Source organism: Ranitomeya imitator, chromosome 4 (assembly GCF_032444005.1).
Source record: "Ranitomeya imitator isolate aRanImi1 chromosome 4, aRanImi1.pri, whole genome shotgun sequence".
NCBI classification, from domain to species: domain Eukaryota; kingdom Metazoa; phylum Chordata; class Amphibia; order Anura; family Dendrobatidae; genus Ranitomeya; species Ranitomeya imitator.
Window position 1 is genome coordinate 142,397,610 of NC_091285.1, and position 17,035 is coordinate 142,414,644.

Consider the following 17,035-nt stretch of genomic DNA (forward strand, 5'->3'; position numbering starts at 1 on the left):
GACATATATACTAGGATGGTGGACATATATAGCAGGATGTGGCCCAGGATGGGGACATATATACCAGGATGGGGGAGATATATACCAGGAAGGGGATATACAGTATATACGAGGAAGGGGCCCAGGATGGGGGCCATATATACCAAGATGGGGGACATATATACTAGGATGGGGGAGATATATACCAGGATGGGGGATATACAGTATATACGAGGAAGGGGCCCAGGATGGGGGCCATATATACCAAGATGGGGGACATATATACTAGGATGGTGGACATATATAGCAGGATGGGGGAGATATATACCAGGATGGGGGACATATATACCAGGATGGGGGAGATATATACCAGGAAGGGGATATACAGTATATACGAGGAAGGGGCCCAGGATGGGGGCCATATATACCAAGATGGGGGACATATATACTAGGATGGGGGAGATATATACCAGGATAGTGGATATACAGTATATACGAGGAAGGGGCCCAGGATGGGGGCCATATATACCAAGATGGGGGACATATATACTAGGATGGTGGACATATATAGCAGGATGGGGGAGATATATACCAGGATGGGGGACATATATACCAGGATGGGGGAGATATATACCAGGAAGGGGATATACAGTATATACGAGGAAGGGGCCTAGGATGGGGGCCATATATATACCAAGATGGGGGACATATATACTAGGATGGTGGTCATATAAACCAGGAAGTGGCCCAGGATGGGGGAGATATATACCAGGATGGCGTTATACTGTATATATCAGGAAGGGGCCAAGATGAGGACGTACAGCTTTGGCAAAAACTAAGAGACCACTGCACAGTTTCTAAAAATCACCATCTCTACATATCTGACAGCCATACTATTCCAGTGTCAGTTGAATTCCAACCAAAGTACACATCATTCTACTTAATGTGCTTATGATTAGGTGATAAAGACACATGCCAAGACGCATGAAAGCTGTGATTAAAAATCATGGTTATTCCACCAAATATTGATTTCTGAACTCTTCCTGAGTTAAAACATTAGTATGGTTCATTCTAAATGAATAAGAACTTGTTTTCTTTGCATTATTTGAGGTCTGAATAACTGTTTCTTTTTCGTTATTTTAACCCCTTCCCGACCTTTGACGCCACGTAGGCGTCATGAAAGTCGGTGCCAATCCGACCCATGACGCCTATGTGGCGTCATGGAAAGATCGCGTCCCTGCAGATCCGGTGAAAGGGTTAACTCCCATTTCACCCGATCTGCAGGGACAGGGGGAGTGGTAGTTTAGCCCAGGGGGGGTGGCTTCACCCCCTCGTGGCTACGATCGCTCTGATTGGCTGTTGAAAGTGAAACTGCCAATCAGAGCGATTTGTAATATTTCACCTATTATAACGGGTGAAATATTACAATCCAGCCATGGCCGATGCTGCAATATCATCGGCCATGGCTGGAAATACTAATGTGCCCCCACCCCACCCCACCGATTGCCCCCCCAGCCCCCGATCTGTCCGGTACACTGTTCCGGCTCCCCTCCATCCAGTGCTCCGCTCCCCCCCGTGCTCTTGTCCGCTCCCCCCATGCTCCAATCACCCCCCCGTGCTCCAATCACCCCCCCTGCATTCCGATCCACCCCCCCGTGCTCCGTTCCACCCCCCCGTGCTCCGTTCCAGCCCCCCGTGCTCCGTTCCACGCCCCCCGTGCTCCGTTCCACGCCTGCCGCGCTCCTCTTCCCCCCCCGTGCTCCGATCCCCCCCCCCCCCGTGGTCCCCCCCACCCCATCATACTTACCGATCCTGCCGGAGTCCCGTCCGTCTTCTCCCTGGGCGCCGCCATCTTCCAAAATGGCGGGCGCATGCGCAGTGCGCCCGCCGAATCTGCCGGCCGGCAGATTCGTTCCAAAGTGCATTTTGATCACTGAGATAGATTATATCTCAGTGATCAAAATAAAAAAAATAATAAATGAGCCCCCCCCCTTTGTCACCCCCATAGGTAGTGACAATAAAAAAAATAAAGAAATTTTTTTTTTCCACTAATGTTAGAATAGGGTTAGGGTTAGGGTTAGGGGTAGGGTTAGGGGTAGGGTTAGGGTTAGGGTTAGGGCTAGGGTTAGGGTTAGGGTTAGGGGTAGGGTTAGGGGTAGGGCTAGGGTTAGGGGTAGGGTTAGGGCTAGGGTTAGGGTTAGGGGTAGGGTTAGGGCTAGGGTTAGGGTTTCGGTATGTGCACACGTATTCTGGTCCTCTGCGGATTTTTCCGCTGCGGATTTGATAAATCCGCAGTGCTAAACCGCTGCGGATTTATGGCGGATTTACCGCGTTTTTTTTCTGCGCATTTCACTGCGGAATCCGCACAAAGAAGTGACATGTTGCGGAATGTAAACCGCTGCGTTTCCGTGCAGTTTTTCCGCAGCATGTGTACAGCGATTTTTGTTTCCCATAGGTCTACATTGAACTGTAAATTCATGGGAAACTGCTGCGGATCTGCAGCGTTTTCCGCAGTGTGCACATACCTTTAGAATTAGGCTATGTGCACACGGTGCGGATTTGGCTGCGGATTGGCCGCTGCGGATTCGCAGCAGTATTCCATCAGGTTTACAGTACCATGTAAACATATGAAAAACCAAATCCGCTGTGCCCATGGTGCAGAAAATACCGCGCGGAAACGCTGCGTTGTATTTTCCGCAGCATGTCAATTCTTTGTGCGGATTCCGCGGCGTTTTACACCTGTTCCTCAATAGGAATCCGCAGGTGAAATCCGCACAAAAAACACTGGAAATCCGCGGAAAATCCGCCTTTTACCCCCGGATTTTTCAAAAATGGTGCGGAAATATCTCACACGAATCCGCAACGTGGGCACATAGCCTTAGGGTTGGAATTAGGGTTGTAGTTAGGGTTGTGATTAGGGTTATGGCTACAGTTGGGATTAGGGTTAGGGGTGTGTTGGGGTTAGTGTTGGAGGTAGAATTGAGGGGTTACCACTGTTTAGGCACATCAGGGGTCTCCAAAAGCAACATGGCGCCACCATTGATTCCAGCCAATCTCGTATTCAAAAAGTCAAATGGTGCTCCCTCACTTCCGAGCCCCGACGTGTGCCCAAACAGTGGTTTACCCCCACATATGGGGTATCAGTGTACTCAGGATAAACTGCGCAACAATTACTGGGGTCCAATTTCTCCTGTTACCCTTGTGAATCTAAAAAAATGCTTGCTAAAACATCATTTTTGAGGAAAGAAAAATGATTTTTTATTTTCACGGCTCTGCGTTGTAAACGTCTGTGAAGCACTTGGGGGTTCAAAGTGCTCACCACATATCTAGATAAGTTCCTTGGGGGGTCTAGTTTCTAAAATGGGGTCACTTGTGGGGGGTTTCTACTGTTTAGGCACACCAGGGGCTCTGCAAACGCAATGTGACGCCCGCAGACCATTCCATCAAAGTCTGCATTTCAAAAGTCACTATTTCCCTTCTGAGCCCCGACGTGTGCCCAAACAGTGGTTTACCCCCACACATGGGGTATCAGCGTACTCAGGAGAAACTGGACAACAATTATTGGGGTCCAATTTCTCCTGTTACCCTTGGGAAAATAAAAAATTCTGGGCTAAATAATTATTTTTGAGGAAAGAAAACGTATTTATTATTTTCACGGATCTGCATTATAAACTTCTATGAAGCACTTGGGGGTTCAAAGTGCTCACCACACATCTAGATAAGTTCCTTTCGGGGTCTAGTTTCCAAAATGGGGTCACTTGTGGGGGGTTTCTACTGCTTAGGCACATCAGGGGCTCTGCAAACGCAACGTGACGCCCGCAGAGCATTCCATCAAAGTCTGCATTTCAAAACATCACTACTTCACTTCCGAGCCCCAACGTGTGCCCAAACAGTGGTTTACCCCCACATATGGGGTATCTCCGTACTCCGGAGAAACTGGACAACAACTATTGGGGTCCAATTTCTCCTGTTACCCTTGGGAAAATAAAAAATTGCAGGCTAAAAGATCATTTTTGAGAAAATAATTTTTTTATTTTATTTTCATGGCTCTGCGTTATAAACTTCTGTGAATCACTTGGGGGTTCAAAGTCCTCACCACACATCTAGATTAGTTCCTTTGGGGGTCTAGTTTCCAAAATGGGGTCATTTCTGGGGGATCTCCAATGTTTAGGCACACAGGGGCTCTTCAAACGTGACATGGTGTCCGCTAATGATTGGAGCTAATTTTCCATTTAAAAAGCCAAATGGCGTGCCATCCATTCCGAGCCCTGCCGTGCGCCAAAACAGTGGTTTACCCCCACATATGGGGTATCAGCGTACTCAGGACAAACTGGACAACAATATTTTGGGGTCCAATTTCTCCTATTATCCTTGGCAAAATAGGAAATTCCAGGCTAAAAAATCATTTTTGAGGAAAGAAAAATTATTTTTTATTTTCATGGCTCTGCGTTATAAACTTCTGTGAAGCACCTGGGGGTTTAAAGTGCTCAATATGTATCTAGATAAGTTCCTTGGGGGGTCTAGTTTCCAAAATGGGGTCACTTGTGGGGGAGCTCCAATGTTTAGGCACACAGGGGCTCTCCAAACGCGACATGGTGTCCGCTAACAATTGGAGCTAATTTTCCATTCAAAAAGTCAAATGGCGCGCCTTCCCTTCCGAGCCCTGCCGAGTGGCCAAACAGTGGTTTACCCCCACATATGAGGTATCGGCGTACTCGGGAGAAATTGCCCAACAAATTTTATGATCCATTTTATCCTACTTCCCATGTGAAAATGAAAAAATTGAGGCGAAAAGAATTTTTTTGTGAAAAAAAAGTACTTTTTCATTTTTACAGATCAATTTGTGAAGCACCTGAGGGTTTAAAGTGCTCACTAGGCATCTAAATAAGTTCCTTGGGGGGTCTAGTTTCCAAAATGGGGTCACTTGTGGGGGAGCGCCAATGTTTAGGCACACAGGAGCTATCCAAACGCGACATGGTGTCCGCTAACGATGGAAATAATTTTTCATTCAAAAAGTCAAATGGCGCTCCTTCCCTTCCGAGCCTTACCATGTGCCCAAACAGTGGTTTACCCCCACATGTGAGGTATTGGTGTACTCAGGAGAAATTGCCCAACACATTTTAGGATCCATTTTATCCTGTTGCCCATGTGAAAATGAAAAAATTGAGGCTAAAAGAATTTTTTTGTGAAAAAAAAGTACTTTTTCATTTTTACGGATCAATTTGTGAAGCACCTGGGGGTTCAAAGTGCTCACTATGCATCTAGATAAGTTCCTTGGGGCGTCTAGTTTCCAAAATGGGGTCACTTGTGGGGGAGCTCCAATTTTTAGGCACACGGGTGCTCTCCAAACTTGACATGGTGTTTTGTTTCCAAAATTGTGCTGATGTAAAGTAAACATGTGGGAAATGTTATTTATTAACTATTTTGTGTCACATATCTCTCTGGTTTAACAGAATAAAAATTCAAAATGTGAAAATTGCGAAATTTTCAAAATTTTCGCCAAATTTCCGTTTTTATCACAAATAAACGCAGAATTTATTGACCTAAATTTACCACTAACATGAAGCCCAATATGTCACGAAAAAACAATCTCAGAACCGCTAGGATCCGTTGAAGCGTTCCTGAGTTATTACCTCATAAAGGGACACTGGTCAGAATTGCAAAAAACGGCAAGGTCTTTAAGGTCAAAATAGGCTGGGTCATGAAGGGGTTAATGATTTCTCATTTGCTGCAAAAAATGTTAAAAAAATTTTACCTTTGAATTTCGGAGACATGTCTGTAGTTTATAGAATAAAACAACAATGCACAATGTACATTTTAGGCAAAAATATACCTATAAAGAGAAAAATCAGAGAAACTGAAAATTTTGAAGTGGTATCTTAATTTTTGCCAGAGCTGTATTTATTTACTTTACTCACTTATATAGCAGCATTAATTCCACAGCGCTATGCAGACATTATCGGCACTCTAAATTTACTATCAGTACGTACGGTATTTATGTTGGGAGTGTGGGAGGAAACTGGAGTACCTGGAGGAAACCCACACAGACACGGGGAGAACATACAAACTCCTTGTAGGTGTTGTCACTGGTGAGATTTGAACCCAGGACCCCAGCGCTGCGAAGCTGCCGGGTTGTTATATATATATATATTTGTTGTGTTTTCTGGGTGTAATGTTAGGAAGAATGATCTGGACAAAATACTCATGTCAACATGTGTTGAAAGGGCTTTTTTTTAAAAAAAGTGAATACTATATGATATGTACTGTACCATTGTGAGCAGATAGTATATCTTCCTTTTTCCAGTAGCTGAGTGGTGGATGGGACCGAAGAATATGTGTTTGGGATCTCCTTACACACACCCTCATTGAGACTTTCTGCAGACCAGAGTTGGATCACTGGAACAACCAAAGAGAAACAGCTTGTGATGGCGTCATAATGGATATATGTTATTGTCCTAAGAGGTAAGTTTACAGTGCATATTGTTGATGCAAGAGGATTTGTATAATTATATTTGTGGACCATGTATTACATGTGTTCTTCAGTCTGATGTTACAATTTATCCAAAGATAGTCATTCAGGGTGTGATATTTGGACCAATTTTCTACGTGAACACCTGACTCTTCACTAGAGCCACTGAAGGTTGGGTTAGGCTTGGCTCACAATGGACAACAGGTGCTACTCCACGACAGACCACGGACGCACGGCAGCTGACATCCGAGGGACAGGTAGCTGGGACAGCCAGTAGGTGGATACAGCTAAGGCTGGTTTCACATTTGCGGTTGTGTCCGTAGCGTTTCTGAAGCAATACATCTGCATGCGTCTTGATTTCATATCTTTAACATTGTGGACGCAGGTGTATGCTTTTGCCTGCAGTTGCTTACGCATGTGTCTTTTCGCGATGTGCAGCTGAGCTCGGCTAACGCACCATGTTGCAATTTTTGAGGTGGCAAATTTCTATAAAATATGCGCATGCGGATCAGTACATTAAAAAAACGCATTACTATCTATGGGAATGCATGCATACGCATGTCTTTGCGCACGCATGCATTCAATGCTCTTGCGTACTTTGGACTGCGCATGTCCAGGAACTGATTTAGACACGCCCATTGACACACGCAGTCCTGGAATTATCAAACGCATGCAAAAAATGCATAGAAACGCATGCAAATGCAGTGCTTTTTTCCGTCATGCGTAAGCTGATGCAGGTAAAAAACGCTGCATTAGCATATGTTTGCATGTGAAACTAGCCTAATACAGCCAGGCACGGCTGGAAGACAGGAACCACAGGTGCAGATGGGTAAGGCTAGTATACAGACTGAAAAAGCTGAGACTGGCATGGAGGTTAAGGACAGACAGACACAAGCGGTACTAGTAGGAACAAACTGACCTGAAAACTAGAAAGCATGCAGGAACTAACTAACAACATTTCACATGCATTTCCATGCAGGTGGAGGTGCCTTACACTTCCAACAGGTGGCGCTACAGAGGTCAAGTCCTCTTTTTCTCTGAAGAGGCAATTTGCATATTATATTTCCCAGAGGAGCATTGCACGGCGAATAAGCCTCCTTACCTTGACAAGCCAGAGATGGTATGTCACTCTCCACAAGGAGAAACCTTACCCCTTAGACCCCAGTCCAGAGCCTCTCACCTAGCCAAATCAGTTCTCATGCTTCACACTGGCGAGGACCAACAGCCCGAAACACCGTGTCTGCGAATTGAGATACTGATTTGGCATTTTATCCTAAGTCATATTGCAAGACTCGTTAAAGGGTTGATTGTGACTTGTAGGATCGCTACTTTCAACAGGTGGAGCTGTAGAGTTCAAGTCCTCTTTTTCTCTGAAGAGGCAATTTGCATATTAAATTTCCCAGAGGAGCATTGCACGGCAAATAAGCCTCCTTAGGGCGGGGTCACACTAGACCGTAATACGGACGAGTGCAATGCGCTAAAAATCGCATAGCGCTCGTCCCAATGTTAATCTATGGTGCAGCTCCCATCATCCGATATTTTCTCAGCCGTATTCAGGACCTGAGTGAAATCGCAGCATGCTGCGATTGTTAACGTATCTCGGCCGACAATCGCCAATGAAAGTCTATGGGGGCGAGAAAAAAACGGATTACACACGGACCATCAGTGTGACTTGCGAGAAATACGCAGCGGTGTTCTATAGAAAAGCCGGTAATTCAGCGCGGTGTACAGTAAAATCACACTGACAGGTTAGAATACAATAGATAAAATAAACGTCTACACATAGTATAGGGGTATATATATATATATATATATATATATATATATATATATATATATATATACTAGATTGTGGCCCGATTCTAACGCATCAGGTATTCTAGAATATGCATGTCCCCGTCGTATATGGACAATGATGATTCCAGAATTCGCGGCAGACTGTGCCCGTCGCTGATTGGTCGAGGCAACCTTTGACATCATCGTTGCCATGGCAACCATTATGACATCTACGTCGATACTGTGCCCGTCGCTGATTGGTCGAGGCGAATTCGCGGCAGACTGTGCCCGTCGCTGATTGGTCGAGGCAACCTTTATGACATCATCGTCGCCATGCTGTGCCCGTCGCTGATTGGTCGAGGCCTGGTGGCCTCGACCAATCAGAGACGCGGGATTTCCAGGACAGACAGACAGACAGACGGAAAAACCCTTAGACAATTATATATATAGATATGTCAGTGAGACACATATATTAATATATCATACAGCGCTAGATAGCTTAAAAGCCGGTAATTCAATCCTTCACAAACCCGACATGATATGAGACATGGTTTACATACAGTAAACCATCTCATATCCCCTTTTTTTTGCATATTCCACACTACTAATGTTAGTAGTGTATATGTGCAAAATTTGGGTGCTGTAGCTATTAAATTTAAGGGTTAAATCGCAGAAAAAATTGGCGTGGGCTCCCACGCAATTTTCTCCGCCAGAGTGGTAAAGCCAGTGACTGAGGGCAGATATTAATAGCCTGGAAAGGGTCCATGGTTTTTGCCCCCCCCCCTTCCCCCCCGGCTAAAAACATCTGCCCCCAGCCACACCAGAAAAGGCACATCTGGAAGATGCGCCTATTCTGGCACTTGGCCACTCGCTTCCCATTCCCGTGTAGCAGTAGGATATGGGTAATGAAGGGTTAATGTCACCTTGCTATTGTAAGGTGACATTAAGCCAGATTAATAATGGAGAGGCGTCAATTATGACACCTATCCATTATTAATCCAATAGTATAAAATGGTTAAAAAACACACACACATTATTACAAAGTATTTTAATTAAATAAATACACAGGTTTTTGTAATATTTTATTATACTGATAAGCCACCTGAAGACCCTCGTTCTGTAAAAAAAAGGTAAAATAAAAGAATAACAATATCCCATACCTTCCGATGATCTCGAGCGTGGGAAAATATTCTGAAAAGTTCCCAGGCTCGAGTTCATATGAGGACATCCAGCAGAGGGCGCATCACCGCGACTGAAGGTAACTACAGGTCATTAGCAAGGTGACATTAACCCTTCATTACCCCATATCCCACCGCTACACGGGAATGGGAAGAGAGTGGCCAAGTGCCAGAATAGGCGCATCTTCCAGATGTGCCTTTTCTGGGGTGGCTGGGGGCAGATGTTTTTAGCCGGGGGGGGGGGGGGCAAAAACCATGGACCCTTTACCAGGCTAATAATTTCTGCCCTCAGTCACTGGCATTACCACTCTGGCGGAGAAAATTGTGCGGGAGCCCACGTCAATTTTTTCCGCGATTTAACCCTTAAAATTAATAGCTAGAGCGCCCAAATTTTGCACATACACACTACTAATATTAGTAGTGTGGAATATGCAAAAAAAAGGGATATGAGATGGTTTACTATATGTAAACCATGTCTCCTATCATGTTGGGTTTGAGAAGGAGATAGGAAAAGCTGGCAATTGAATTACCAGCTTTTCTGCTATCTAGAGCTGTATGATGTATATATATATATATATATATATATATATGTCTCACTGACAAATATGTATATATACAGTTAGGTCCATATATATTTGGACAGAGACAACATTTTTCTAATTTTGGTTATAGACATTACCACAATGAATTTTAAACAAAACAATTCAGATGCAGTTGAAGTTCAGACTTTCAGCTTTCATTTGTGGGTATCCACATTAAAATTGGATGAAGGGTTTAGGATTTGCAGCTCCTTAACATGTGCCACCCTGTTTTTAAAGGGACCAAAAGTAATTGGACAGATTCAATAATTTTAAATAAAACGTTCATTTTTAGTACTTGGTTGAAAACCCTTTGTGGGCAATGACTGCCTGAAGTCTTGAACTCATGGACATCACCAAAAGCTGTGTTTCCTCCTTTTTGATGCTCTGCCAGGCCTTCACTGCCGTGGTTTTCAGTTGCTGTTTGTTTGTGGGCCTTTCTGTCTGAAGTTTAGTATTTAACAAGTGAAATACATGCTAAATTGGGTTGAGATCAGGTGACTGACTTGGCCATTCAAGAATATTCCACTTCTTTGCTTTAATAAACTCCTGGGTTGCTTTGGCTTTATGTTTTGGGTCATGGTCCATCTGTAGTATGAAACGATGACCAATCAGTTTGGCTGCATTTGGCAGGATCTGAGCACACAGTATGTCTCTGAATACCTCAGAATTCATTCGGCTGCTTCTGTCCTGTGTCACATCATCAATAAACACTAGTGACCCAGTGCCACTGGCAGCCATGCATGCCCAAGCCATCAAACTGCCTCTGCCATGTTTTACAGATGATGTGGTATGCTTTGGATCATGAGCTGTATCACGCCTTCGCCATACTTTTCTCTTTCCATCATTCTGGTAGAGGTTGATCTTGGTTTCATCTGTCCAAAGAATGTTCTTCCAGAACTGTGCTGGCTTTTTTAGATGTTTTTTAGCAAAGTCCAGTCTAGCCTTTTTATTCTTGATGCTTATGAGTGGCTTGCACCGTACAGTGAACCCTCTGTATTTACTTTCATGCAGTCTTCTCTTTATGGTAGATTTGGATATTGATACGCCTACCTCCTGGAGAGTGTTGTTCACTTGGTTGGCTGTTGTGAAGGGGTTTCTCTTCACCATGGAGATTATTCTGCGATCATCCACCACTGTTGTCTTCCGTGGGCGCCCAGGTCTTTTTGCATTGATGAATTCACCAGTGCTTTCTTTCTTTCTCAAGATGTACCAAACTGTAGATTTTGCCACTCCTAATATTGTAGCAATTTCTCGGATGGGTTTTTTCTGTTTTCGCAGCTTAAGGATGGCTTGTTTCACCTGCATTGAGAGCTCCTTTGACCGCATGTTTACTTCACAGCAAAACCTTCCAAATGCAAGCAACACACCTCAAATCAACTCCAGGCCTTTTATCTGCTTAATTGAGAATGACATAACGAAGGTATTGCCCACACCTGTCCGTGAAATAGCCTTGGAGTCAACTGTCCAATTACTTTTGGTCCCTTTAAAAACAGGGTGGCACATGTTAAGGAGCTGAAACTCCTAAACCCTTCATCCAATTTTAATGTGGATACCCACAAATGAAAGCTAAAAGTCTGAACTTCAACTGTATCTGAATTGTTTTGTTTAAAATTCATTGTGGTAATGTCTATGACCAAAATTAGAAAAATGTTGTCTCTGTCCAAATATATATGGACCTAACTGTATATATATATACAGTATATATGTTTTTACGATTATTTGAGCCCATGGATCCATTGTATGTCCGTTTTGCAAGCCTGCGAGAAAATCTCGCCAAACGAATGCCATACGGATGTCACACGGATGTCAAACGGATCATCTGATGCGAGAAAATCGCATCCTTGCACTGCACACGGATCACTTATTTGTTAACATTTGTGCGATTCTTGTCCGTGAAAAACTTACTGTTTTTTTATACGTTGTGTGTGTCCCCGGCCTTACCTTGACAAGCTAGAGCCGGTATGTCCACAAATAGAAACCTTATTCGCACTGATGAGAGCCAACAGCCCAAAACACCGTGTCTGCGAATTGAGATACTGATTTGGCATTTTATCCTAAGTCATTTTGCAAGACTCGTTAAAGGGTTGATTGTGACTTGTAGGATCGCTACGTCCAACAGGTGGCGCTATAGAGTTCAAGTCCTCTTTTTTCTGAAGAGGCAATTTGCATATAACATTTCCCAGAGGAGCATTGCACGGTAAATAAGCCTCCTTACCTTGACAAGCCAGAGCTGGTATGTCACTCTCCACAAGAAGAAACCTTACCCCTTAGACCTCAGTCCAGAACCTGTCACCTAGCCTAATCAGTTCTCATGCTTCGAACTGATGAGGGTCAGCAGCCCGAAACACCGTGTCTGCGAATTGAGATACTGATTTGGCTTTTATCCTAAGTCATATTGCAAGACTCGATAAAGGGTTGATTGTGACTTGTAGGGATCTATACTTCTAACAGGTAGCGCTATAGAGTTCAAGTCCTCTTTTTCTCTGAAGAGGCAATTTTCATCTTGCATAATAAGTGAGACTTTAGTATGGCACGCGCGGCCCTTTTATGAAGGAAGGAGCGCACGTGTGTCCTAAGCACAGTGTCCGGGAATCTGCACACAATGCGCTGATCCCGGGCAGCAGCCAGAGAGGAAGAAGGTGGAGGTACGGGACGTGAGCCACAGCGGTGAGTGAGTCAGCATCTCTTCTAGGGGAGAGCATTAGTGGGAAAGAGAGATTACTGATTAATATTGTTTACAGGGGATCACATTGGTTGGCTGTTTTTATCTATGAATGAAAACATGCTGGAAAATTATTGCGACAGTTTCAACATGTTAATTACATAAATTGTCCCAATATTTCAGAAACACAAATTAGAAATATGAGAGAATGCAAAGTTTACTTTGCTTTTATGTAGTTAATCTGCTATAGTATAGTAGCAGACATATCTCTTCCTCCCTGTAGCGTTAGAAGCAGGTAGACCAGGCAGCTGCCTAGGGCCCCCACTCCTCCAGGGGCCCCCAGCCACTGGCATGCTGCTAACAGCGGCACATAATGTGGCCACTATGGGGCCCATTAGTAAGGAGGGCCCGGTGCTGCCCCCCTGCATCGCACATTCAACTTATCGGCATCATAAATGCCGATACAGTTGAAAGCAGTGATGGAGGAGAGAGAATCAGATGATGCTCCCTCTCCCATCACTCCCCCTCTGCTTGTGACTCAGCGGGCGTGTGGTGGCATCACTTCATTGTGCGCCCCGCTGTGCCAGCAGTGGAGCTGATGAGACCGGAGCAGAGCCTGGAGCAGCACGGGGAATGAGGAAGAAAGGTGAGAATTGTATACAGTATGTCTATACAGTATATGTGCATGCGTTATGCTGTGTATGTGAGAGGGCTCTATTTGAGAGGGCTGCATTAAACTCTATGAAGGGGCTGCATTATACTCTAAGGGGCTACATTATACTCAATGAGGGAACTGCATTATACTCTGATGGGGGCTGCATTATAGTCTGACTGAGGCTGCTTTATACTATGAGGGGGTTGCATTATACTGAGGGTCTGCATTATACTTTGAGGAGGGCTGCTTCATACTCTTAAGGGGGCTGCATTATACTCTGAGGGGGTTGCATTATACTGAGTAGGCTGCATTATACTCTGAGGGGGCTGCATTATACTCTGAGGGGGCTACATTATACTTTATGAGGGAGCTACATTATACTGTGTGTGTGGGGGCTGCATTATACTCTGAGGGGAGCAGCATTATACTCTGTGGGGGGCTACATTATACTCTGAGCGGGCTGAATTATACTCTAAGGGGGGCTGCATTCTACTCTGAGGGGAACTGTATTATACTGTGAGGGGGGCTGCATTATACTCTGAGTGAGACTGCAGTATACTCTGATGGTGGCTGCATTATACTCTATCAAGGACCATGGGGAGTGCACTATTACATATGTACTAAATTATTAATTAGAATTAGAATTATCTGTCCCATCATTCTTCCTCAGCCAGTGTAAAGAAACTCAGGAACAAGCATCAAACGACTTCAATATTGTCGATCATGCTCATTTAACAGACTGAACTCAGTGTATGTAAATACAACCAAAACTTTCTGTGTGATTGTGCAATATGTTAAATCTTTTGGCGCCGCTTTAAAATTTTGCCCAGGGCCCCACTTTTTCTAAAACTGACCCTGCCTGCACAATCCATACCATGTGCCTATACTTTAAGAGGTTGTCCACTTCTAAGACAATCCCTTATTAAACTAAATCTTTCGCCCCAATAAAATAATATTCATTATACAATAGACAATAACATAACAATAACAATATACAATAAAATTAATTGTAGATTGCAAGCTCTCATGAGCAGGGTCGTCTTATTTCACTTTAATTATTGTATTGTTAACGTTGTTACAGTACTTATGACTGTTGTGTTTGAAACTGTTAAACTGTAAAGCGCTGCGGAATATGTTGGCGCTATATAAAGATTATTATTATTATTATTATAATAGAGTTCATCCTCACCTCTTGTACTGGCTACTTTCCCACGGTGTCAGCACTCGCTCTCCCAGGGGCTGTGATGCTATATTGTGACACATGTCGCTGGCGACCAATCATCGCTGGCGTCACTGTGTCTACCTTTGGATAAATTGAACATGAAGAGAAATCCAGGGCTCCAACTCATCCCCGACATCTTCTTCATGTTCAGTTTGTCTGAAGGCGGAGACAGTGACGCCAGCACTTATTGAGCGCTGGGCATCAAGTGTCATTCCACTGCGTTAAAGTCCCGGGACCATGCGTACCGACACCGCTGGAACGGAGTCAGCTCAGAAGGTGAGTATAGGCTTTATTATTTTATTGGAGTTGAACATTTAGTTTTAGAAGGGGTGTCCAAGTAGTGGACAACTCCTTTAAAGAGGTTGTCCCACAAAGTACATTTTAATCAACGAATCTTGGAATATTATTAAGTTCCGCAATTGGATGTGTTTAAAACGTATTCCCGTGGTGTGGTTATCTTATAAATATGTCCCTGCTAAGAATGTTTTTTGCTGTGTCCAACTATGTAAAGCTTCTGCAGCTTATGGTCGCAGATATGCAGCTCCTGGAGAGGAAAGAAAGCATTTGTGAATATACAGGTGACATGGCAAGATCTCTGCTCCTTTGGACGCTCGTTTGTTTTATCACAGGAGGGAGTGTTTTTGTCTCGTCACCAGTCCTTGAGCTCCTGTGTCACTGACTTAATTTTGTACGAAAAAAGCAAAAGGGGATATGTGCCAGAACAAAATTAATCATGCCAATTAATAAAATATAATAGACTTTATTAAATACAATTCATAAAAACAACAATATACAGTTAATCCCGGTGATGAAAATAAGGATTAAAATCGGTGGGTGAGCAACTGTTGGAACCCCATTGATACCATATATATAATGGTCACATCAAATATATAGAGTAAAAATATGTATGAATCAATATTCATGGGTATATATATATATATATATATGTATATATATATATATATATATATATATATATATATATATATACAAGGGTGTGAATACCAAAGAAACTAGTTTAACCCACAGGAGGATAGGGGGTAACAAATATTGATGGTAGTACTAAGCTCACCCACCAAACACCTAATGTGTGTTTCATAAATACTTTGTCACCCCTTGACATGATTACTTGTGTCCTGGCACATATCCCCTTCTTGTTTTATTTCTATTCATACAGTGCCTTTTTGGGACACTTACATTTTCTGGGATTGCAAGCTTTGGTAGCTTAATTTTTTTTATGAGCTCACAAGTAGAGATGAAAAAACATGTTCAGAAAATGTTCGCCAATCCCAAATTCGGCACGAACGTTGCACATTCGGATTCGTGCTTGGATTCCCAAGCTTTTTTCCTAAAAATCATCAGAAGTTGGCCAAAGCTCCATAAATGACTGAGTTCACTTGGGGCTCTTAAAGACGTCATTGTGTCCAGTATCAGTACGGGCCTCAAAACATCCCACACAAATGTACACTGTTGGCACTCGGATGACATCCCTGTGTCATCAGTGTGGCATGTACCGGCGGCTGGGAATCAGCAGTACTGTTCATGCTGTTCCCTGGCACCAGGTGCTAAATTGAAGACAGCTCACATCATGATCCCCTGCTCACGCTGCGATCAGTGCAAGCAGGGTTCAATGTTGAGAGTTGTATTCAACTGTTAACAGCGAGAGCAGGTGACGGCTAAATTGTTATAAAGTGACATGGGGTTCCCCTATATTTTTGATAACCAGCCAGGCAAAACTGACAGATGTGGGCTGTAAATGTATGCGGTCAGCTTCAGCAAGGCTGGTTATGAAGAATGTTTTAATAAATAATTTAAAAAAAAAGGCGTGAGCACACAGCTGGGGACTGGTATTCTCATGCTGGTAAGGGGCTATGGATATTGGCCCACACAGCCAAAAAGTATTAGCCCACAGCCACCCCAGAAAAGGTGCATCTATTAGATGTGCCAATTCTGGCGCTTTGCCAGTTCTTCCCACTTGCCCAGTGGCAAGTGGAGTTCATATTTGTTGGGTTGATGTCACCTTTGTATAGTTCGGTGACATTAAGCCCACAGGATAATAATGGAGAGGCATCTACCTGGCTGGTTATCAAAAATACAAACGAACCCATGTCAATTTTTTTTATAAAATATTTCTTTATAGTGCAAGTGATGGGTCAATTGATGCCACTTTTCCTGGTGTCTGCCCATAATTTGAGCTGTTTTTGCAGCTTTTTGGCCCCCTCAAGATGATGTCTGTGCATTTTGATTTGCCTTCCATTGAAGTCAGTGGCATTAGGGTATGTTGTCAAAGCAGAAATACTCACTGCTTTGATGAAACAGTGAAATGTGAGATTAGAGAAATTCCTGAGAGATGAATTATAATAACTATAGCTATTCACACTGATAAACCTGCCCACACCATGGCTTGGTGGCATGATAACATCTGTGCCCAAAAGAACTTAGCAAGTTAAAGGAAAATAAAAAAAACTTAGGAAACCGAATTGAGTTAAAGTAAAGTTGCACAGCAGTGTCTA

At 43.5% G+C, this 17,035-nt stretch overlaps 1 protein-coding gene across 1 annotated transcript in view; it reads left to right on the plus strand.

Moving 5' to 3' along the window:
- LOC138673982 (uncharacterized) overlaps nucleotides 1-17,035 on the plus strand; it is a 41,670-nt gene that overhangs the window by 21,485 nt on the left and 3,150 nt on the right. The window contains exon 6 of the mRNA XM_069761982.1: nucleotides 6,287-6,441. Within this exon, the coding sequence (XP_069618083.1) occupies nucleotides 6,287-6,441 (155 nt within the window). The remainder of the gene's footprint in view (nucleotides 1-6,286; nucleotides 6,442-17,035) is intronic.